Source organism: Sebastes fasciatus, chromosome 2, assembly GCF_043250625.1.
Source record: "Sebastes fasciatus isolate fSebFas1 chromosome 2, fSebFas1.pri, whole genome shotgun sequence".
Taxonomy (NCBI): domain Eukaryota; kingdom Metazoa; phylum Chordata; class Actinopteri; order Perciformes; family Sebastidae; genus Sebastes; species Sebastes fasciatus.
The window spans coordinates 21,232,685-21,256,910 of NC_133796.1; the positions used below are offsets into that span (position 1 = coordinate 21,232,685).

Here is a 24,226-nt window from a genome sequence, read left to right on the forward strand (position 1 = left end):
ATGCTGGAAAAGTCACAGTTGGCATGCAAACTGCAGAGGGGTTGTCTGTGGATTTGCGGCATTGTTTCTGCTGATGTGCAGTGTTTTGGCTTAAACATGAATCTTTAGTAAGGTGGCAAAAATGTCCGTTTCGGTGTTATAAAATTAGAGAACGTTATGGTCAGGTTTGGTTAGGTTTGTTTCAGGGTATCACACACACACCTGGCAAACACTAGACCAGATGTCATGTGAGTTTTCTTCAAAAGTGATTTTCTCTTTTTCTCGGTTGCAACTTGTGAAGCACCTACTGCACAGTCTCTCCAATCTCAACCATGAAGCTCCTTCAGTTTCTTCAGTGGCTCCCTTCATTTGTGCCTTTTTCCACACAGACACTCAGCTCAGGACAGCCTGCTCAGACGTACAGCTGTGCCCCATATTCTTGGACCTTTTTTTTTTTAACGGATTGACCTTACTACACTTAGTTGGATATTCAGCGCCTTGTAAATGTTCTTGTATCCTTTCTCTGATTGGTACTTTTCTGTAAACATCAAAATGCAGTTGGCATTTATGATAAAGGTTTTCAGAGGGGGTACAAATACTTGTGCAATGGATTTTCTGGAAAGTGTTTAGCATTTTTACTTAGTTTCAATATGTTTGTTTAAATGAATTAACTGTAAATTCAAAATGAAGCTCTGTACTCCTTGGAAATAAGTTGCTTGAGGTGTGAATATAATGACATTACCAATAGCATCTCATGTTGCTCAGACAATCTATGCACACAGTGATGATTGTCTGTCCAAACTAAAAAAAACTTTCTATAATTGCCTTACATAAGATGCATACAAAAGAAAACCACTTCATGCTTTCAGTGTGTAAGTTTTGGCACCAAGTCAGCATAATCCATACTTTATACTGAGAACAGATAAAACAAAGAAATGCTAGAAATCCAGGAGCTGTTTAAAAAAATCCATACTTCTCACTCACATGTAATCGCCCTAACAGGGTCTAATATTAATTTATATAAAGGAGTTTTTCAGTGGCGGCTGGTGGAAATTTTTCTAGGTAGAGCTGTGCCACATCCAATCAATTTCAGCAAACATCCCGGTATGATTTGATGCAAAAAAAGTGAAGGTATCAAAAGCACATTACTACTTTTCAGTTAAATAATAATAATAATTTTATTCCAACAGGAGCAGTAAAGAATGCTTAGAAAAACACAACAGTATAACATGTACTCAGTGGTGGAAAGTAACTAAGTGCATTTACTCAGGTACTGTACGTAAGTACAATTTTGTGGTACTTGTACTTTACTTGAGTATTTTCCATGTTCTGATACTTTCTACTTCTACTCCACTACATCTCAGAGGGAAATATTGTACTTTTTTACTCCACTACATTGATTTAATAACTTTAGTTACTTTATAAATTCAGATTATTAATACAAAATATAATCAACGTATAAATGATGTATTATTATAGATTAATAATGATGATTGTCTGTCCAAACAAAAGAAGAAAAAAATCTTTTTATAATTGCCTTACATAAGATGCATACAAAAGAAAACCACTTCATGCTTTCAGTGTATAAGTTTTGGCACTAAATCAGCATAATCAATTTTTTATACTGAGAACAGATAAAACCCAAAAATGCTGTTTAACCTTCCTGTTGTCCTTGGGTCAAATTTGACCCGTTTTCAAACTTCATCATATCACAAATATGGGTTTCTTTCATCTGATTGCCCCAAAATAACATGGATGAAAGTAATTAATAATTTCTGGGGGGGTTCATATACTCAAAAAGGAGTTATCATTTCATGTAAATGAAGTTTATTGACCATAATTTACAGAAAAAAGTAGTGTAAAACTTGTGGTAGTGAGTTGGAATGAAGTTGGCTTAAAAAGGTGTCATTATGTGCTGCCATTGAAAATGTTTTGTATATTATAATATTTATTATATTCTGACTAAACTTTGACATATACCAATCTGTGATAATCCATCAATATTATGTCCCACTGATAGTCAGAATAATAAAAAAATTCTGCTTTTTTTTTTACTCAAAATTTAGGTGTAATTTCATGGAAATAATGTTTATTAACCATAAATTCCCCCCCCCCCAAAAGTGTAAAACTTTGTGGTAATGAGTTGGAACGAGGTTGGCTAAAAAAAGAGAAGTGTAACAGAATTAGGTGATAATTTATAGTTTATGCTTTATATAAACCGTGAAACCAGACCAAAAGTTGCACGGTCGACGGGAAGACAGTAGGAGGGTTAAAAATAATCCTTACTCCATACTTCTCACTCCCATGTAATCCCCCTAATAACAGGGTCTAATATTAATTCATATAAAGGAGTTTTTGCTTGCAGATGATAACCTCCATGCTGGGAGTCTGTTTATTAAATACACGCCCCCTGTGCATGTTAAACTGTGGATATATCCTGTGCATGGTTATAGTGCTTTGACGCATGGGCAGCTACTGCAGGAGTGTGTGCTCATAATCTCTGCAAAAATTATTACAGGGGGTGCTTTTGCAGGGCAGGGGGTGGAGGTGGAGGGTGGAGGTTTGTCTTTGGGGGTGTCGGAGCTGGTCCCATGAATCTGGGATGTCTCTGTGTACAGTGTGAGCAGAGTTAGCAGCCAAAGTTTGCAGAGAGCGCACCGGCAGGAAAACTTCGCTGGAGAGGCGACCCAGTGATCCCTCTTGTCACTGCCTATTTACCCACGGATCTCCAGTGCAAACATACGGACTACACACTTCAATTAGCGGGGACTTCTGTGCTGTTTCAGGGTGGTGAATCTCTCCCTCTTGCTCTTGAAAGATAACAGTTTGCTGCCTTCGCTGCTGCACGCTGTCGCTTCAATGGACTATATCTCTATCATCCAGTGAGTAACTCAGACTAACATTGATTGTCCAGATAAGTGTTGGACCATGAGCATAACTTTTAACTCTATATGTCATGTAGTCCTATAGTAGTCGTGGGTGTTTATAAAAAAAAAAACAATGCACTCCCCCTGTGACAAGGAACCCTTATCTCGGAAACACCGACTCATGGCTGCAGCTATGCCCGGCGAGGAGAGCCCATTGCCCGGCCACAACACTTCCAGGACTGACCGGAGTAATGGATTAGTAGTAGGTGGACTGGTGCACTGTTTCATATGTGGAAGTGGAGTAACACCTGGGAAGGAGTTGAGGTTGCAAGTTGCATACCAAAAAGAGAGGGTACCGTTTTTCCCCTTCCTCCAGAACCAGGAGCCAGCCCCGGGTGCGTGTGAAGTGAGCCCGGCGGATGGTGGCCATGCGCCGGTGTGCGCCGTATGCCACTGCTTCCTCACGGAGCAGTGGAACTCCTTCGAGCGCAGCAGGACGCCCATTGAGAAGCGCATGTACTGGCTGAAGCGACCGTACCAGTGCGACTCCCGGAGGGTCCCGCAGGAGTGGAACATCTCCTACGACCTGGAGAGGAGGATCAGTGGCAGCAGCCAGAACAACTATGACGACGGGGGCGCAGATGAGTCTGATTTCTCCTCTTTTTCTGAGAACATGTCAGACCAGGAGATGGATTTAGTCGGCAAAGAGAGCAAGTGCCTAAAGGGAGCAGCATCTGGCAAATCGCCAAGAGACAGTAGCAGCAGCAGTAGGAAGAACAATGTCATCAGTGTTAAAAACAGCCCGGATTCACAGCGTGCAATGCGCTACCCACCGGTGGCGGTGGGTGTTTACGCCGCGCATGGGTCGCCAAAAGCGGACAGTGTTCTTCCAACGCGGCGCGGTGGTGCCAAAATTATCAATAATGTGTGTCAATCATCAGAATCATCTCTGCTGGCAAAGTCCCAGGAGAGATTCCCAGCTCAGCGGTGCTATGACAGTCCTTTCTCTGACACACCTGTGCAAGACAACGGGGTCATTATGCGCAACAGGCGCTGGATGGAGGAGGAGGGGGTGAATGTCAGACACGTGGAGCCTCGTCAGATCCAGCGTGCTGTAGACAGCAGCTGTGCACCATCCAGACACCCATCACTGCTATACCACCCCAACACTGCTCTGTCATCTGTCACCACTAAATGTAACCCTGTTCCTAGGGAGAATAACTCTGACAGCTCTGATGATGAAGATGAGATTAACATTACAAGTGATGATGACATGGATACCTATGAGAGCAGAACAACTCAGTTTAGACCTGTCAGAGACCTTTCAGCTAGGAAGTCACACCACACTCTGGTGAACACCTGTTCAGAGGAGGAGTGTGTTTGCTATATCTGTGGCTCAGGGCTCAGACATGATGGCCGTTTTAAAGTCAGTGTTCAGAAACAGGAGAGGGCACAGGGCGAGCCCTTTTTTCCATTCCTGTGGCTCCACTCCCCTCCCCGGGGTGCAATACCCATCAGCCCAGCGGGTACCACCCTGGTGTGTGGCAGCTGCCACACCTCCCTCATGCAGCAGTGGCAGAGCTTCCAGCTGGCAGATGTGCCTGTCCTCCAGCGCCTGTATGTGGTGCCCCTCAACCAGGCCACCAATTCTCTCCATCCTTCTCAGCTAACTCCCCCAGAGTCCATGGAGGGCACCACAAATGACCCCAGGGCTTCCCAGCATGAGGCCTGTTTCCTCTGCGGTCAGGAGTGTGGAGGAGACATGAGAGTAGCATATTCACAGGCAGGTGTTGGCAAATCCCGTGGTGCGATGTATTTCCCTTTCATCAACATGTTGCCATGCCCGCCTAACGCCCAGGGGGTGAGGAATGGCCGTGTGCACTGCTGCCCACAGTGCCACTTCATCCTGGAGCAGATCTGGGGTGCGTATCGACTCAGCCTTAGTGAAGACCTCATCACCTCTGTCAGCTCCTTTCTGGTCAGGTACCACGCTGCCATGGCCAGCCATGAGGGCTCTGGACCAGCCCATTCCCAGACCGGTGTGGTTTCTCGCCCCGGCAGCTCCATGTCGGTGTGTTACCTATGTGGAGGTGAGCTGTGTGCTGGCGGAGAGTACCAGCTGCATGTCAACCCACCTGGGCGTTGTGGGGAGAGGGAGCCTTTCTTCCCCTTCCTCACCGTCCACCCTCCTGCTCCCCGTGCCAAGCCAGTGGACGCCACAGGCCTGGTGTCAGCTTGTAATCTCTGCTACCATGACCTACACACCCAATGGGCCCAACATGAGAACAAGGGCCTGGGTGCCTCCACCCCTTCTACTTCTAGTCTATCCAGTGCCAACCCCCAGCCGCCCAGCTCCCCTTGGGCTCGCCAGTACAGCTGTGAGGCTTTTGTGTGTTTCTTCTGCAGGAAGGAGCAGCGCAGGCAAGGTAGGCTGTGCGCTGTCACTGTGGCCAGGCTGCCCGTGTTCCTGTATGCACCTCGCAGCACACGCACGCTCCTGGTGGATGATGGGAGGAGGCTGGTGATTGGCTCGTGTGTGGAATGTAAGGCCATGGTGCAGGTGGGACAGAGCATGCAGCAGGACAGAGATAGGCTTGGACATGGAGCTTCAGACGGGGAGAGGAAAGAACCAGAATCAGCCTCCTCGCCGCAGTCTAGACACAAGGTAAGCAAATTGCCTGATAAGACACACATTTATTTTTTCCCTGTCTTCAAATTTGTCTCAATGCATTCGTAAGCTTGCAATGACAGTCTCCCTTTAGCTTTTAATCCCCCAGCATTCCCACAGTGCAGCGCAGACTGTGTTTGCCCTGACATGACCTCTGAGTCACATGGCAAGGGATGATTTAGACATTTTGCATAGTGGATCTGCTGTGATAAAGAAACCCTTTCTTTTATCAGGCTTTATCGTGATGCAGATGGGGCTTTTTGTGCTTTTGACAATTTTACTGTGTTTCTGTTGAATGTATTAATATCCTTGAAACTGTGTGGTGGAGTACTGTGTTCTACTTTTTTGCAGAAGAATATAGCTCAAACAGTTTAGTTTGTGTGTGTGGCTGGAGACTGAAAAGCTTACTCGGGGTGGGCCGACACAGCTTGGATGAACAATGATGAGACAAACATTTTCATCAAAACTTACTTCTATAAACACCAGAGCAAAACTATGGGGATCTGACGGCCAAGGCCAGCCTTGTGTTTGCTGCGTCCATGTGTGTGTGTGAGTGTGTTTATTTGAGCAAGCATGACTGAGTACGTCTCACCCGGTGCTGAACAGTTTGTTTTGGTTCGAGCATGTTGAGGATCTCAAAGAGTATTCTCAAGGAAGTTAGTGTAAAGAAGTCTAAAGTTACCGTATTTCTTTTGATGACAATAATCATAACACACAAATGCAAAAATAAATTCCTACCCTGCTAATTACAGTAGACCTCTTTTACTTGATGTACTGACCTCATTTCCTCCAAATACATCAGGTAGATCACAAAGATAGAGACTCAACCGCAATAAGAAACATGACTCGCACTGAAATGCTGCACCTGTTCATATTAAAATATATGCTCAGACAGTCCTAATACTGCATTCCTATGATGTGTACTCGGGCAATTAATTGAATACACTCCTGAAATAATCAGGATAATTAAATCAGTTTTATTTATGTCAGCTAAAATCACAAATCTTATCATTATTGAATAATTTTAGTGAAACGATGTAGTTGAAACATTAACCTACTGATGCATTTGTAATATGATTAATGAGATAAATATAATCAGTCATTGATAACTGACCCCTGTTGTTGCCATGAGACACTGATCTCCCCCTAAAGCAAGGGCACAATGTGACCCTTCATCTCCACACTCAGTCATACTAAGTAATCTGGCTCCAGATCTGCCCATATTTGGTTAATTTGGCAGTGATGTGTGTTTAAAGACTTTGTACATTACAACAACTGCAGTGGTGTGTTTTATTATTGTAACGGTTCCCATTCATATTCATGACAAAGTACTGCATGTTAACATTGTAATAAGGGATTCTGATGAGTGATGATGCTCGCATAGGTGGTCCAGATGGGCCGGCTCAGGGAACGCTACATCTACACACTTCCTCCGAAGAGAGATCATTCTGTCATCGTTCGCTTTCTCGCCTTTTTCTGTCTCCAAAGTTTGCTTTTTTTCCACTGCGCTCTCAACAACACACATAAAATAAGAAGTAGTTGATAGCAGAACCCTGCTTTTCCAATAGCAGAGAATAGAAGTGAAGTGGAGGCTGCGGGGTTATATCAGGGACCAGCAGGGCAAATGAGGATGACGATGTGTTGATGAAGAGCTGAGGAGCATTTAGACAGCCAGTTGGCTGTGTGAACAGCTCTCTCATGCAAACAGACACTGACTGTCCAGCCACGCAGGACACGTGAAGAACATCTGCGGACGCCATTGACACTCAGAAGTATGTTGCACACTCACACCAGCTGTCTGGAGTTGTCCACCTAATTTTCTCTCCGTCCTTCAAAGAAATGTTGGACTGGTTAATCTTACGGTCTCCAAACTAAAGTCTTTTATTATTTGTCTCGGGCACTCGCATGTGAGGTGATACTCGTGATATGAAGTATAATTATGGGTCCAGCTTTTCTGCCCGTCAAGGTTGAGGCATCAGGGTGGGTTGGGTGAGAGGGGTGTCGGGGCAGGCTGTGTGATCATTTTGAGCTTGGAGGGTTGCAGGTGGCACAGACAGCTTTGGCCTGAGTGAGCCAGTGACCTCATGGCTGAGAAAGTGCCAGCGTGTGTGTCTGTGGGGAAAGGGAGGTGTGAAAGAGCTGCGGGGGAACAGGTGCTTTGTCCTCTAGTGTCATGCTATATGCTTGAGAGGGTCTGTCATCGCTGGGGTTTGAGCTGTCAGGAGGGAGTGCCCACCTGGTGCCCCTTAGCACTGTGTGTGCCATGGTGGAGGGGGCTGTACAAAGATAAACACACACTTCTATTCTATTGTAGTTTTTTGTGCCACACAGCCATTTCCAAAAGACAAGGCTGCAGAACAGGGACACTTCCAGTGATGAATTCATGTTTTTAATGTTCACAATTCAGAGGCGTAACCAAGACAAAGACAAAGACCATTTAAATGTTTGATAGAGGCTAGACTGATCTCATTTTTTGTGATTATACTGCTCGCTCTGATGTAAACATTATTAGGTATATTAGGTATGAATGCTTCTTCTGTGAAGTGTGAAAGTCTGTTTTCGCTGCTTGGTGAGATATGATTTAGCACATAAAATGAGATCTGCCACAGGACACTCTAGTATAGCTGTTGACTGTAACACACACTCGCATGCACACAAACATAAGTGGTGGGTGGTTATCATGTTCTCTGTTCTGCTGCCGTGTGTTTAATTAGCATGTTGGACATGACCTTTGACAGGTGTTTAAGTATAGACCACCAGCCGGTGTCTGGGGAGGGGCTGCTGCTGCTGGTCAGCAGATCTTTCACTTGCACTCTCGGTAAAACAGATGTCCACCGTTTTGTAGTTGTTAAAACGTGTTCTATGCATGAAGTTGTGTTGTTTTAAAGATTGTTTTAATCATATTTCTGCTTAATGAGATGGCAACAGGATGGCATACTTAGAAGGGAGACTGCCATAATGCATTTGCTCTTCTGAAGTGCCTATAAGCAACGCATTGAAGGCCATATTTATTTACTGAGTCCTTTCACTGTGAGTTATTTCTGACACATTCTGCACTTAAAGAAGTGTGTGTTATCTATCAAACAGATGCAACGACGTGGACGTAGTTTGACTCTCACTTAAGGTGCTCCATGTGTCAAAACAGTGAAGTGTGCTTCCAGAGTTACCGTCTTTACACAAATTCTTTGTTTGTTTTACTCTCGCTCAGCTGTGAAACGCTCTGTGTGGAAAAAAGAGGGAATTTTGTAATTAAAACACTGTTATTTTGAAAAATACCTTCTTGATTTGACTAATTCAGACCGAATACCTTTTTGCCTTTTATCCTTTAAGGGAGAAGACTATGAGAGACAATATAATAAGTGCGTCCATATTGAATTGTTATGGATTTACTGATGTTCACTCAATTTTGAAGGGTCAGATTACAGTCAGAATACTCTGCATCTGAAGATAAAATACACATTTGTGCATGTAGAGTAAGGGATGGTTGTGTGGAGGAAGAAATATTTTAGTCTGTATCCTCTATAGCTCTGCATTGTATTTGTTGTAGAGCAAGACAAGCAGCTTCTAGGAAAACAAGGTGGCACTTTTTCAAACCTCTCTATCAATACCTAGTAATATTAGTAGTAAAAGATGTCATTTTTATTGCAGATGAAGTTTCTTTTTTATGCTTGCTGATGTAACACAATAACATCTTTAAACTGTGCATTGTGAGCTCGCCTTCACTGACAAAATGTGCTAGAGAGGTATTCTCAGAAGCCGATTGTGTAATCATCTGCTACTTTTTTTAATCAGACACAAATTACATAGGTTGGAAGTGCAAAGTGCATAAATGGCAGCACACAAAGTTAAATCCTTATTAGCACCAGGAGTGGGCTTACATTCAAGTAATTCCTAGAGAAATTATTTATGGATATCATTTTTGTCAAAATGTTAAAAAACATGTTGAAGAAAAGAAAAAAGTAATGGTCCAATGCTTTTGCACTAAGTAAACTGATTAGATGCCAGCGCTGCATAACTTTATTGTTGTAAGGATTCAGATTGATTGCATGCCTTTTGATATAGATGTAAATGAAGTGTATAGCAAAAACCACAGTCTCCCTATGGTCTAACAGTGTGTCTTCTGCTTGTACAAAATCATACGGGACTAAAACGGCAAATAAATCAATCATTAGTCAAGCTTTGCAAAGATAAATACAACATAATTGTACATAGATACCGAGCACACAAACATATTAAGCCTGACTTATACACGCTCATATGTATACATGTGTATATACAGTGTGTCTGTATCCATGCATGGATGTTTATTTTTGTATGGGGGTCTGCTGATGGACTGTTTCGAGTGCATGATTATTGTTGACCTGTCAGAAGAGCGGAGACAAGTTTCTGTGAGTTCAAGCTGTGTGTATGTGTGTGTGTTAGCATTGCGTGTGCGTTTGCTCATGTTTTCTATGCTGCTCCTTTGTGTGTGCATGTGTGCAAATTGTGTGTTGGTGTGAAATATCGACTGTGTTCTCCCTGCACAGCCCATATCCTGTAAAGGAGGTATTTGCTGTCACAGGAAAAACATGCCGGCATCTTGACAGTGTCGCCAAGGAAGATTTATAGTGCAGTGAAAGAAGGAGTGAGGGCAAAATTACACATCAAATCTGGATGTGAAGTTGAAAAGGGAGAGACAGATTATCCTGGAAGAAGAGGAGAAAAGAAGAGTGGGAGGCTGAGAGAAGGTGAGCGGGTTAATGGGATTTAAATTACAGCCAGAGGAAAACAGAAGAAAAAAGGACTCACATTCTCGTCAATTCATCATAGAAGGAAACACTACAGCGTGCTGGACACGGAGCCGGTTTCATGCAGAAAGGAGTTTCTATTAAAACTGTGTTAATTTGAGACATGCGACGTGGTGTGGTCTTAACATATGGTGTGAGCTGTTGTTATGCGTGCCTGTGTGTATGAGTGGGTGTTTAGTCAAAACCATTCATATTGCACATATCCTGTAAAGTCCCTGCAGCTGTGTCTCTCTCCTCTCCAGCAGTGCAGTCTGACAGACAGCCTTGCGTTTCACAGGGAATCCTCTGGTATTTGAGGGGCTTAATTTCAAAGCTGTTGGAGGTGGGTTTTGATTTAGCGCTCAAGGCTTTAATCACTCTTTTCCCGCTAGCATCCCTCAGCGCTGCATTCTTGCCCATATCTGAATTGAGAGATCAAATCCTGTACGGAGCAGATGAGATGGAGGTGCTCCAGTGTTTCACTCTTTGTCCTGCAAAGACTTACCTATATACAAGCCTCCCACAGTTTGAGGGACACCACAGTCCCACCAGACTTGTCCCGTAGTTCTCTGATGTACCTGGTGTGTGTCCTGGCAAGTGTTTGACACTGCGGGTCCTGACCATCAGACTTTTTGTAATGTCAAAGGTGGTGTCTGATCTCCATGTCACAGCCCTCAACATATTGGAAAAGAAAACCCTTTGATCTGTGATACAGTTATCCCCTTTCACTGCTGGCATACAGTACATACAGTGCATGTACCCATGCATGCCCACTATGCATATGCGTCATGGTTGCATTAAGAGAACTTGATATAGGGCTCCAAGATAGCGTCCATTCATTCCAATGAAAGTTGCTCACGCAGAGCATGTGTCAAAACGTTATCTCTCTCTCTCTGCTTCTGTGTTGTGCTGCCTGTATACTGCACATAAATTTCAGTTTCCCTGAACCTGCCAGTCCTGTCCAAATCCTTACATTGAAGCAATGTCAAGCATATGATAGCAGCTTGCCAAGGCCCATGAATAGTTTTACAAATTTTAAATGTTATATAAATTCATAAAACAAAGAAAAATACCAATGACCTTAGTATTATTCTAATGACTAATGATCTATTTTAGCTATAATAATGGTCTGGAAAATGTTTTTTTGGCTGCAGGGAATTTTGTGTTGGTGTTACAGTATCAGTGTTACGTAGTTGGTCACTCGGACCAACTAGCAGCAAGGTTCACTCACCGCGCCATATCCAGCTCATGAACGCACCATAAGAATTGGATCTTACTCCAAGATGGTGCCTGTTCATTTGAATGAAAATTGCTCGCCCAGCACACAAGTCCAAAAAGTGTTCTCTCTTCCTGGTTTGCTCTCCCGCTCGGTCCTTCTTTTTTTTCTTCTGTCAAACTTCAGATCACCTAATAATTGGTTAGAATGATGTACAGTAGACAAACTTTTCTTATTATTTACATGTTTCAGAGACTGCGTTAGACTGATCAAATCTATTAAAAAAAACTTTGAAACAGGTGGATGACTTGGCAAATTTAGATTTGTGTGCATAATTTTCCAAGCAGGATCATAAGATTTATCATAAAATTCAATGAATTAACATCGCCTTCAAAATAAACAATAACATCTTAAAGACTAATTTTGATAGAGTGACCAGTGTTCCTTAAAATGTATATTTCCATATCTATCCAAAACTGAATAAAATGAGAACAACTATAAAACAAATTTGTCAGTGTTTCAGGTTCACTATTGCAAAATGTACATTTTTCATCCATCCACTCGGTCCTGCTCAGCCCATAGACTTTACATTGCGATGATGTCATACATATAAAAATATACATTCCCTGCTCTGGGGAAGTTTTGCAAAATATAAAACAATCATGGATTAAAAAACTGTTCTCGTTGGCAGTAGGTGGTGTCCTGTCAACAGTTTGACTTTTTATAATTGAGGGAAATGCTGCTTGAAGATTTTTAGTTGCAGTACCACGTTTGGCCACTGGGACTAACTGGTTGCACCATATCCAGCTCTGTTGATTCATCCATGACATGTGGACTTGGGTAAAAGTCTTATTAATGTTTGATAACGTGTGATTGTATGGTTGACACAGTTTTATATAAAAAAAGAATGAATGTTTCAAGCACCAACAGGAAATATTAAATCTGATTATTATCTGCTTTTACCAGAAATATAAGTTTATCACCCCTCCTCTGTGCACTTGGTTTGATCCATTTTTTGTACCCTCATGGTTCTTTACTGCTACTAAATAAACCAAAACTAGCTTCAGAAAAAGACAGGAAATAATGAATTATTGTGAAGGAGGTGAGTAATAGCCTCCCTAGCAATTTATCTATTTGTTTGTGTAAATTTGTGAAAGTAGATTTTGTTGGCACTGAATGTGTAAACACCAGTAAATTGACTTGGCTATTAGTTTCGCACCTTCACTTTGTGCACATTTAGACTTACATTATTCACAGTTTAAGTCAACTACACTTAAATGCAAATGATTTCCTTCATGGTTGTTCCAAAATGAATTACACTGACAGCTAAACATTCAATAGTTGTTAGCTATTATTCAGTTTTTTCGACACTCTACTTGGAGAAGTCGGTGCTTTATTTCACATGGCTGGACTCTACATTTTTATGTGATTTAAATGCAGGAAATGCAGACAGACAGACAGACAGACAGAGAGCAGTGGTCTGGCAGAGACTGAAAAAACACTGGCATGCAGGTGAGAATTTATTATGTAAGTTACAACTGGGAAAGTCCAGGAGATGAATTTGAAAGATTAGCAGTCTCTCTGCAGCTAATTCATCATCCCTGCAAAATATATGGTTAAGTGCTAATCCAAAAGGCATAACCTTAGGTTTTTCCCCTGTTAATTATGCCAAATAGGATCATAACATGCACTGAAATGTTAAAATTCCCTGGCAGACAATTGTTGAGAGGAAGCAGGAGAGTGCCAAAGAGGGGATTGAATCAAGCAGTGTGAGAAGTTTCCTCACATCCTGTGATGGAAGAGAAATTGAGAGGTAGCTCATTACTGTAACTGTGAGAGCATGAGAGCGTGGCACTGCTGCTTTTAGGTTGATTTCTGTTTCTTTGAGCAAAAGGAGTTGATGTCATTTGGAGAGGCAGGGGGGATGAGAAGGAAGTTGGGGTTTTGGGAATCTGGGTGCAGACCTCCAAGCCAGTTTGTAGCTGACAGATGAGGGCACACTGACCTTTTAACCCTGTAAGCAGAGAGGGGATATGTATATTTGCTCAGCACTCAGGGACAGGGTCAGCAAACATCATATGTCATATTGGAGAAAGTCCACTTACACACCTTCAGAAAGTCACTTCAGTATCATGTGGCCCTTGTGATCTATGCAGTCTAAAAACTCATAAAGGATAGGGATAATAATTAAATGCAATCCAGGAAGTGCAGTTTGAGTGACAGAGCTGTAAATTTGAAGGCACAGTGGTTTATAATACTGACACAAGATTTCACAACTCTGCAAATTTATCACGATTATTTTGTCCTTTATGGCGTCAATTGCGATGTAAATGGTAGAAATACAGCGTTCACATTACAAAGTAATTTACCAGGAATGTGCGCTTTCACATATTTGATTGACCAACACGGCACTTTGCCGGGTGACGTTGCGTTGTGGCAATGGTTGAGTCAGGTTAAACTTTTTTGCCGGATAATTACCACCCCTGGGTCTCATGCAAATGAATGAGGGAGCTGCATATTCTTTTCACGCAGGGCTAAAGTCGGTCCGAACGTAGCCTTGTTTGCAATTTATCTGTGTTATTTTGTATTGCATTATAGCTAAATGCAAGCTGAACTGTCTAGGACAGACCTCTCTTATTATCGTGTTTGCATTGGTTGTTTCCCACAGTTTATATTTGTGTCAGATCATAGTTAAACAACAACAACAGTGACACTTATAACCTCTTTTGGCACTGGATGGCAAGTGGTTCTCAAAACTGTCAATTTGGTCCCCAGAGGTTTAAACCCCTACACACTCATGGTCCACCCACACAGGTGATTTGACTTAGTTTTGCTCAGGACTGTGTAGGCGAGTAAACACTGTGCTTGATTGACGTCTCCCTGACTCTCCTGTCAGTTTTGTTGTACCTGTTACCTACAAACTTACACCTTCTTATGATCCCTATTAGTAAGGGGAGTTTGGTGACCTCAACAACCTCCCAGCATACCTCCAACCAGCTCTAACCTGAGAGGAGATCTAATCAGCCAAAATAACTGAAAAAACCTGTGAGGGTGTGCAGGGTTTTCTTAGTTAAAGTAGCAGCCTGAGCCTTTCACTCATGTTTTTGCATTTCCTCTGCTGTGACCTCTGGCTCATAGGGGTATACTTTGACTTTGGCATCATAGTATGAGGTAAAATAATCCATAATGTCACCTATAAAACAATAATAACAGTAATTTCGGCTGGCTGGAATTCTCCTCTCAGTTTTGATTTTGTATATAACCAAAGTGTAATGCACATTCACTAAGCTTGTGGGAAGAAAAGGGAAAAAGGAAACATAATTGTCTGCCAGTTGATGTCATAACAGGTCAGTGGATGGCAGGACTAAGTGGCTACAGGTGCCTTTAGCTGTGGATGTTACAGACCAAACTTGATCGTTATGCGTGGAAATAGGTTTGAAAATCAGAAAAACTTTTCTTTTATGTCAGTGAAACAAATATCTTTGATTACCTATCATTAATTGTGCATGGCAGTCTTGCTTTCATTGAAACGAATGTCCAAATCCATTTGAGTGGACAAAAGGGGTGAAAGGGGAACAGAGAGGGCAGTGTCCCTCTAAACCCCCTGAAACCGTGGTCCCTGCTGTGAACTGTTTTCAGTAGTGTTTTTATGGATGCCCATTTGGCACCAAAATGTGTGTCTGCAATGGGCCAAGTTGGGGACACAGTCTAGTAAACTACGTGTGAACTATCAAACTGGGTTCCTGTGAGAACCGAGTCATGTGAGTGGGAGTACAGTGTCGGTGTGAGTTTGTGTGATGTTTTGGGCCATTGTCTTCTGATCTGCTTCTCTGCCTTCTTGTGAGGACTGGGCTGTGAGCCACACTGGTATGGTGTTGACTAAATCACTCCTTCCCCTCCTCTACCCGTTTACCAGTCCCCCTTTGTCCCTCCACTTTACAGTTTGGGACAACCTAAGACAATTACAGTATGGAGCCAGACCTATATATGGTAAATAACAACCTGCATGGAGAAGGAGGGTTCCGTGGACTTTACAACAAGGCCGTAGTAATTACGAAAGAGATGTTTTGAAGCTTGGACTCCTTCTTTGTCAGCTATTATAGAAGTCAGAAAATGTAAATGTTGATCAACCAAACACACAATCAATTCTTAAATATGTTTTACATCAAAAAATATTTTAAAATATCTGTGAAGATGCACATCAGAAGAAGTGACATTAGCAGTAGGTACTGATACTGTTGTGTAAAAGTAATTGCGGAAAATGTGAAGATGTTTGGGTGTTTTTGTAGTACTTTTGTCGACATTAGAGGAAATTGATTTTAGGTTTCTTGTGCATTGGTTTTCATATTCAGCAAATTTGCTTTGTGTTGAGGACACTGTCCTAGCTTCCTACATGATTTAAAGTAGAGGTTGACCTAGGGTGGATTTTTAAAGGCCGATATAACAACGATAGTTTGGAGCAGGAAAAAGCCGATTAATCGGCCGATATATTCTTTACTTATGCAACAGTCTAGTCGGCGTTTTTTTTACTAAACCAGTTTTTGTCACACTGAATCATTAGTAAGTAATATCCTGAAGTGTGATTTGGTGGATTACATCGTTGAAATGTATTTATTTACAATGGCCGATACGCTGTTCTGTGGTTTATAAATGACCAGGATTACTTCTGTTGCGCGTCTTGTTACATTGTTAAATGCCACTCTTACAAACCATTAATGTCGGTCCATATTCTCGGGGTAAGGAGGATCCTAAAGTGTGCAATTTCATTTCATGAATGGAGACTTTGTGTGTGGAGCCTCTCCACCTCCCAGCGTTACTGGTGGCGACTGCACAGCCATCGGCCACTATCGGAGCCCAGTTCCACCAATAAATTGTAAAATGTAAGGTTTGTAAATCGTCCTATCAGTGCCGATTAGTCGGCCAAACCAATTAGTTGGCCAAATCGATCTACCTCTAATTTAAAGACCCTCTATCTTACTCTGCTTAAACTTATTCCTTTTGTGTAAATTTGCTGGATGAACTTTTTCTTTTCTTTAGTCACAAAGACTGTCAGTGTCCTTTTTTTTTTAGTAAAGACCAGATATTTTTAGGCCAGTGCACATGCTTACACCCTGAGGTTTGTCATGGACATTTTCTATATTATACATCTGCTTTGTTGTAAATTGTTCTGTGTTGCCACACTGGAGCCTGGCATGGCGTGGCAGGAGGCCAATGTGGTAGAGTAGTGATGCTGTAAAGGCCGTCATGCTGTATTGCTCTGGAGTCTGAGAGTTTTACAGTAGTAAACCTGGTTTGACTGTGGTAATTATAGAGGACAGAGTGTAATGTAACTATAGCTCAGCTCTCTGCCAGCTGCCCTCTGGCCATACGCACTTTTACCCACAGTCACGTATAAACGCATGCATCCGCAGACTTGCACTTCCATACAGTATGTAGTCGTTGATCATAATTTACATACCCAACAGCTGCACGCGTGTGAGTTTGTGCACGTGTGTCTGCCAGGTGGTTGGGAGCACTGGCAGGTGTTTGCTCTCTTCCTGGCAAATACAGCTGGATTGTGCCACAGCTGTGCATGTGCACAGTATATGTCTCTCTGTGTGTGTGTGTGTGTGTGTGTGTGTGTGTGTGTGTGTGTGTGTGTGTGTGTGTGGTTCTGCACCTGGACACAGCTGGAGTGTGTGGTAGCACAGTAGCTAATAGTGGACCTATTTCCTCGCCAGACATTTAATATGCAACTTATGCTCTTAGCTGACTGGATATTATTCATTAAGTGCTACTCATTAGTCTTGCTCTTTTAGACCTCCCAAGAGCTGCTGAAGGTCTGTGTGAATGTGGCTCTTCGTTGTCAGGGTCTTCCTCCTCATTTCCCACTTTGTTTCACTTCGCTCTTTCATCCTCCCCCTGCCTTCCTGTTTGTCATATTGTCTGCTGATAATACTAATGGGGTGAAAAAGAAGGAAGACTCACTCTCACCCTGCTGTCAGGACAACTGGAGATGTCAGCTGGAGCCAATATAGCCCCCCGCGTAGTGGACTAAATATACTCCACAACCTCTTGCCCTACACTCAGCACACAGACAACCCCTGGCTCCGACCCGCCGCTAGATAGCCTCACCCTCTTTCTGTCAGCCAACCAGAGCAGAGATAATGATTAGCATTACTGGTGATCTTCTGGGAGCTTATTTTGGCTGAGGAAGACATTCCCCTCCTTGGATTACTCCCTCCTCCCATCAGCATCCCCAAGTCCTGGCCCTGACCAGCAACCCCCCAACCCCCACACATGCCGTCCAACCACCTGGTCTCTCACATACTCAGCTTGTCCTGCCAGCTCCAGGACAGCTGGAGAGAAGGAGACAGAGAGGGAGGTTTGGACTGAGCCTCCCATGAGGCTAGAGACTGATACCTCTGGAAGAATGCAGTACACAGACTACACAGTAGCCCTGACACATTTAGTAGTATGTGGTCTGTGCTGAAAGTAGATTTTCAGGTCAGTCGGAGTGACAACATAATGGAAATACACTAATTTATGTCATATACTTTACACTGTAATCATTAGGTATTGCCTGTTTGAAAGCCTGGTAGCAGTTGTCTTTGTGAAAATGGCATACTTGAGGTTAACATTTGATAAAGCCCTAGTTTGAGTTGTAATCCAGAACCGCATACAAACAAACAAAGAAAGATTACTCAGAGGGACCTAAACATTAGCCAGGTGTTATAGCCTTCAATAGAGATGTTCTCATTCACCAATCCATCAGTGCACACACACATAAACATGAGCACAAATGCATTAGCACACACAAACACACAGACATAGTCAGGAGTTACAGGGACTTTGTAAATAGTTTCCATTGGTGAGAGTCTCCCACACAGACATGACCATCCGATGAGTCAGACATAAGCCGATACAGTTTCTCCATCTGTGTGACAGATAGATACCACAGATACTTCCCGAAGGCCTGTCATTATTTATTTGTTACTTTTTTGCCTGCGATCCCTTTCAAGTCTGCCTTTTGCACTGAGGAAATGTTATTAATATAGATTTCATGCGGCTGTTTCCCCACTGCTGATTATGACTTATTGAAAGCATGCCTAACCTAATCCGAGGCCATGAGGCTAGCAGTGTGCTAACATATGACCTGCCAGCTTGGTCTGTGGCATATCCCACATGGTCAGGAGTTGTGTGCAATGTGGACCGACGGGCTAGTCACGGTTAATGTGCAGAACGCAGCCTCAAAGGCCGCAGTGAAGTAGCCAGAGTGGTAAGCCACCAGAGGAGATTTAACCTGTTGCAAATGATCTCCTGACTCCTTGGGGTGTACAGCTGCACAGTTACTGACTGTACATGACGATAACACGGTGTTATCCTTTACTGTGAACATTACAGAGAGAAGAACGAGATGTTAAAATCCTCCTCAAAGAGAGCCCATGTTATAAAATGCTTAAGTTGTTATGAAAGTCCACAGAGGCAAAGGGGCTCTAGATGTTTTTATTTCCTTCTCTTCTACGGGGGGCTATAAAAATAGCACTTGGCATGAGTTAGGTGTCAGAGGTCGTCTCCTCCCTCCCGTTTTGTCCTCTTTCTTTTTCTCACTGGCTCTGTCTTCTGTCCATCTCTCTCCCTCTCTCCCCTGTCCCCCCATCACCTCAACCCCCTCCCTCCTTCTTTTCCCCCTATTCTCCCCTGTTTTTCTCTCTCTTCTCCCCCCCTCCTCTTCATCTTTCCCTGTGGTATTAGCGGGGCCACATGTTGCTGGCCTCTCCTGGTGGTGTGAGCCCCATGGCAGGCCCTGGCTCCAGGCTGACGCGTAGCTCGGTGTGTGCGTCTGTGTGTGTGTGTGTGGATGAGAGAGAGACTCTAATGTGTGCCTGCATGCCTAAGAGTGAGCATGTGTGTGTGTGTGTGTGTGTGTGAGGCCACTAACACAGTAACCTGATAGTGGTGCGGCTGAGTAGTACAGAGCGGAGCAGTGCTGTGATTTATCCCGCGGGCCCAGCAGATGGCTGCAACAGGAGTTTGTTTAAGTTTGCTTCAGAGCCGGGCAAGCAGCCAGGAGCATAGAGAGGGCCTGCCAGAAAAATGTTCACTGACTCTGGATGCCTAACCACACTACTCCCCCTCTCCTCTCCCTCCTGACTCCCCCTAACCCCTCACAGCCCCCTCAGTCCAACACACACACACACATAGACACACACACATGCTCTCGCAGACTTTCTGTCGCTACTCTCCTTTTACCCCTCTCTAATTTCTTTCTTTCCTCCCATCTGCTTCACACACATGCTTACATACATATGCACGCTCACACGCACGTTTACACACACACACACCGGACACACACATACACATCGCTTCTCTGTTCTGTTGGCAACATCCCTGGTGCAGACATGATCTCACACCTCAGGAGGGGGCATTAAAGACTGAGGAGGTGTCCATTCTGGTGGGGGTCTTCTGAACAAAACCATATGACCACCACTTTGCCTCTCACAGTGGAAAAGAGAAGTATCCCTGCCGCTTAAACACATGCAAAAGAGCACATGCACAACTGTGTGCACACAAAGCAGATGATTTTCTGGTTTTGATGTCCGTGCATCGCCTCTTCCTCTCTCGCTCTGATTCAATTTCTCGGTCTGTGTTTGCGAAAGGTGATGACAAGTCGTGTCACATCGCCTCAGGTCAGCCAGGTGATAACTTTTGACCTCCCTCTCCACACATCAGCCTCGCTCTGTCTAACTTATCTCTCTCTGGTCCGTTCCTGGTCTTTTCCTCTTCCACATATATTCCTCTTCTAGACACAGTGTTCAGAATCAAAAATTCAAGGTCACTACATCTAAATCAGATGACGCAGCACAAATCAAAGCAGACAGCGAGATACAGTGAAGTCAATGGACATTTTTTTCAGATTGAGTCAGTGTGCAAGGTTGGGAAAGGTTCTTTGTCAGTATATTGTCTGGTACAGAAGTTTGACTAACTGCTTGAACTTGGAAGCTATGTACTGATTTTTCAGACTCGGTACTCTGTTTATTTTAGGGCTGCAACTAACGATTATTTTCATTGTCGATTAATCCGTAGATTATTTTCTTGATTAATCGATTAGTTGTTTGGTCTATAAAATGTCAGAAAATGGTGAAATGTCAATCAGTGTATCCCAAAGCTTAAGATGACGTCCTCAGATGTCTTGTTTTGTCCACAACTCAAAGATATTCAGTTTACTGTCACAGAAGAGTAAAGAAACCAGAAAATAATCACATTTAAGAAGCTGGAATCAGAGAATTTTTACTTTTTTTCTTCTTAAAAAACATTGCACAAACCGATTAATCAATTATCAAAATAGTTGACGATTAATTTAATAGTTGACAGCAAATCGATTAGTTGTTGTAGCTCTAGTTTATTTTGTGTACTTTCCGTTTTTATACTTCACCAACCACAAAATCCAATGCAAGTCAATTCCCACTCTGTATAGTTAGTAATCTTCTCTGTAATTGTTTCATCCAATCTCCTGAGAAATATTAAATCAGTTGTTTGTATCAAAATTAAAATATCTAAAATTAGTCCTGCCACCTATCTGCCTTTTTTTTATCAGTGTCTTATATTGTTGTATGATTGCATTACATTTAGATTAGGGCTGTCAATCAATTAAAATATTTTATCGCGACTGATCGCATGATTGTCCATGATTAATCACGATTAATCACAAAGTAATTGCACATTGCAAACGAATGCATTTAGCATAAAAAATATGCTCAAATCATAACATGGCAAACTCAACAGCTGTCAGTGTGTCAGTGTGCTGACTTGACTATAACTTGCCCCAAAACGCCATGGGATTATCATGTGGGCATGTCTGTAAAGGGGAGACTCGTGGGTACCCATAGAACCCATTTTCATTCACATATCTTGAGGTCAGAGGTCAAGGGACCCCTTTAAAAATGGCCATGACAGCTTTTCCTTGCCAAAATTTAGTGAAAGTTTGGAGCTTTATTTAGCCTCCTTTCCAAAAAATAATACGACATGGTTGGTACCAATGGATTCCTTAGGTTTTCTAGTGATACCAGTATCTTCACTACAGCTTTAAAACTGAGCCCGCTACAACCTAAAAATGTCTGTGTTGTGTTTATGCATTAAAGAAATTAGTGGCATTAAAACTAATTTGCATTAATGCGTTATTATCACGTTAACTTTGACAGCCCTAATTTAGATATTTGTATTTCCATTAATAACATCACTATAATTCCACAAGCATTTTGATGCAGTGGCATCTTGTTTGTGTGTGCACATTTACATACATACTGCATTGCACAGTGTCTTACTTTCTGATAAACATGAATCTATCAGGGTGAAATCTAAAAAATAGTTATTAAAGATCAGCTGAGAGGCCACATGACCCTAGGGGTATCTGAATCTGTTCCCAGATCTCAATATTTTATTCATTTAGGATTCTTAAAGGTTGCCGCCGGCTGTGACAGATTTCAGTCATGGATAAAAGGGTTTGCGTGTGTGTGTGTATATAGATGCGTGTGTGTATTATGTAGTGAATGAGTTGGGAGTGTTTATGTTTGTGTGACTCTATGCATGTGTCACAGTGTGACGAATTCTTCATCCCTCTCAACATTATTCTGAACCTCAACAAAAGCATGCACATCCACGCACACATGGTCCTTGTTCTCTTATTTCTTCCTCTTAATTGATAAAAAACATCTTTCATTTCATGTTTTTTATATCTCCTTACTCCTCTCTGCGGACCTGTTTATTTAGATCTGGGGTTTTCAAAGTCTGAGACTGTGGGGCTCCCCTCAGACAAAAGCTTGGAAAGAGGCTCCCCCTCACCCCTCCCTTAGTTTACTTGCTTAGTTTTGCTCAATTCCTGGATGCCTATGGGATCATAATTATGTTATTTGATCCCATAGACACTCAACAATTGAGCCAAGATATATTGCTGTTTGACATTCACTACACCAAATACATAAAAAGGTCTGCCCTCAGGCATTTATCAGTATCTGACTCTGGGAAAATGGGAAAAACAGTAAAATTACCCCAAAACTCAACTCGAAACTCAACAAAAGAAATCACACACATTGCTATTCTATGTGATCTTCTTTTGATAACTAATGTAAATAACTAATTTAAGGGGCCATACGCATGCTGCGTCTAAAGACGCAGGGAAAACGCCAGCTGTGCCGCTTTTTTTACGGTTTAGGTTATGCTACTGTCGCGTTACTAAGCAACCAAAACCTGCGTGCGTGCTGTGATGACGATGATGATGAAGTTGCGGTAATTTAGCAGGAAGCCTCACTGACTAAACTAAACACAATCAAAACAAAGATAAATGCATTTCTAACACCGTAAATCCCTCACAGTAGCTTTACACTTGATTTCTATGTGTCAATTTGGCTGAAAAGAATGAAGCAAATAGTCTGTGGGACCGATCGTAAACACTAGGTAGCCCTGCACTAAAATGATCAACCTTCCGGCCCGAAAAAATAGGTGCTTGGGAACGATTGCGTGCTGCAATGGCGTCGCTCTCGTGTATGAGCGTGCCTGCAGCGTGTCTACATTGACAACAGTGGATTTGAGCGTGTAAAAGACGCGGCATGGGTACGGCCAATGGTATTATTTCACTTCCATTCACTGAGCGTCCCATGAAACTGTATGGAGACCCCTCACACTTTGAAAACCTCTGATTTAGATGATTTCTACCCTCCAGTTCACCCATCTTTACATCCACTGTTTCTCTCACTATCATGTTTATTTGATGACTTGCTGCGGTAGTTTCTCTGTTTCATTCTCACCCTGTCTTCTAACATCTGTCCAGTGTCATCAGTGGCTTTTCTACTGCGGAGACAGTGACTCGACTGGGCAGTCGGTAACATTGATGGTATCATACTAGAGAGCATGAAGAAGGTCACTAATGTAGACCGAAGCCGAGCAGCCACTAAACCCATACGTAAACTATGGAGTGACAGGACATCCTTGTGTTTGTGTATATGTATGAGTAATGTGTGTATATATGTATGTGTGACTAATTGGGCCATTGTGCTTTGGCACAGATCCGTATTTCCTCTAAAGCAACATCAGTCATTCCTACTGCCTGTCGTGCCTTCAGGTCAGACACACACAGCTGAATGTTGTTGTGCAAGCCTGTAAGAGGTTGTTGAGGATAAGAGAAGTATGTTTGAGTTCCTGGAGGAATCAGCTGCTTACAGAACATAAATCAGCTTTCTTGAATTTGGTGTTTCATACTTTTGCATATGTGTTTCAGGACAGTTAAGTAGAAGTGTGAAGGGCAATTACATGATCCTGATAATACAGTGGTGCTTGTAATCTTCTTAGTGTAGCCTATGATAATAACTAAGATTGAATAATTTGTCTCCCAGGTGAAAAATGAAATGATGCTTTGAACATTGTTAGCTGACCTGGGACAGCACAAAACAAATGTTTTTTATTTTAAGCAACAACATAATACCCATCTCATAACAACTACATTGTGCGACTGTCTGTTAAATTGACAATAAAAAAACAATAGTTTTAGCTTTTTTATTTGGAGACAGAACATCTATAGGATGCCACCTTTGTGCTGGTTCAGGAGCTAGCTCAGTTCATTAACTGAAAGTGCTATCACAATCAACACTTGTTATTCCTGTGATGTTTAAGGGGGACCTTTCAGTGTGACATCCCCTCTCTGCTACTGCACGCATGTGTTTTTCAAAAAAACACTTCAAACGCAGACAAGCTACAC

The 24,226-nt window shown here is 42.6% G+C and overlaps 1 protein-coding gene across 3 annotated transcripts in view; it reads left to right on the forward strand.

Annotated features, from left to right (window-relative positions):
• The first annotated feature begins 2,480 nt into the window (after positions 1 to 2,480).
• The window catches only part of gse1b (Gse1 coiled-coil protein b), a 192,392-nt gene continuing 170,646 nt past the window's right edge, over positions 2,481 to 24,226 (forward strand). Inside the window, exons 1-2 of one of the 3 annotated variants that reach the window (XM_074613845.1) lie at positions 12,582 to 12,598; positions 12,937 to 13,008. In XM_074613845.1, the coding sequence (XP_074469946.1) occupies positions 13,003 to 13,008 (6 nt within the window). In that variant the 5' untranslated portion in view covers positions 12,582 to 12,598; positions 12,937 to 13,002. Of the gene's footprint in view, positions 5,512 to 12,581; positions 12,599 to 12,936; positions 13,009 to 24,226 lie in introns of those variants that run through there. The other 2 variants (XM_074613835.1, XM_074613824.1) reach the window with 2 other exon arrangements.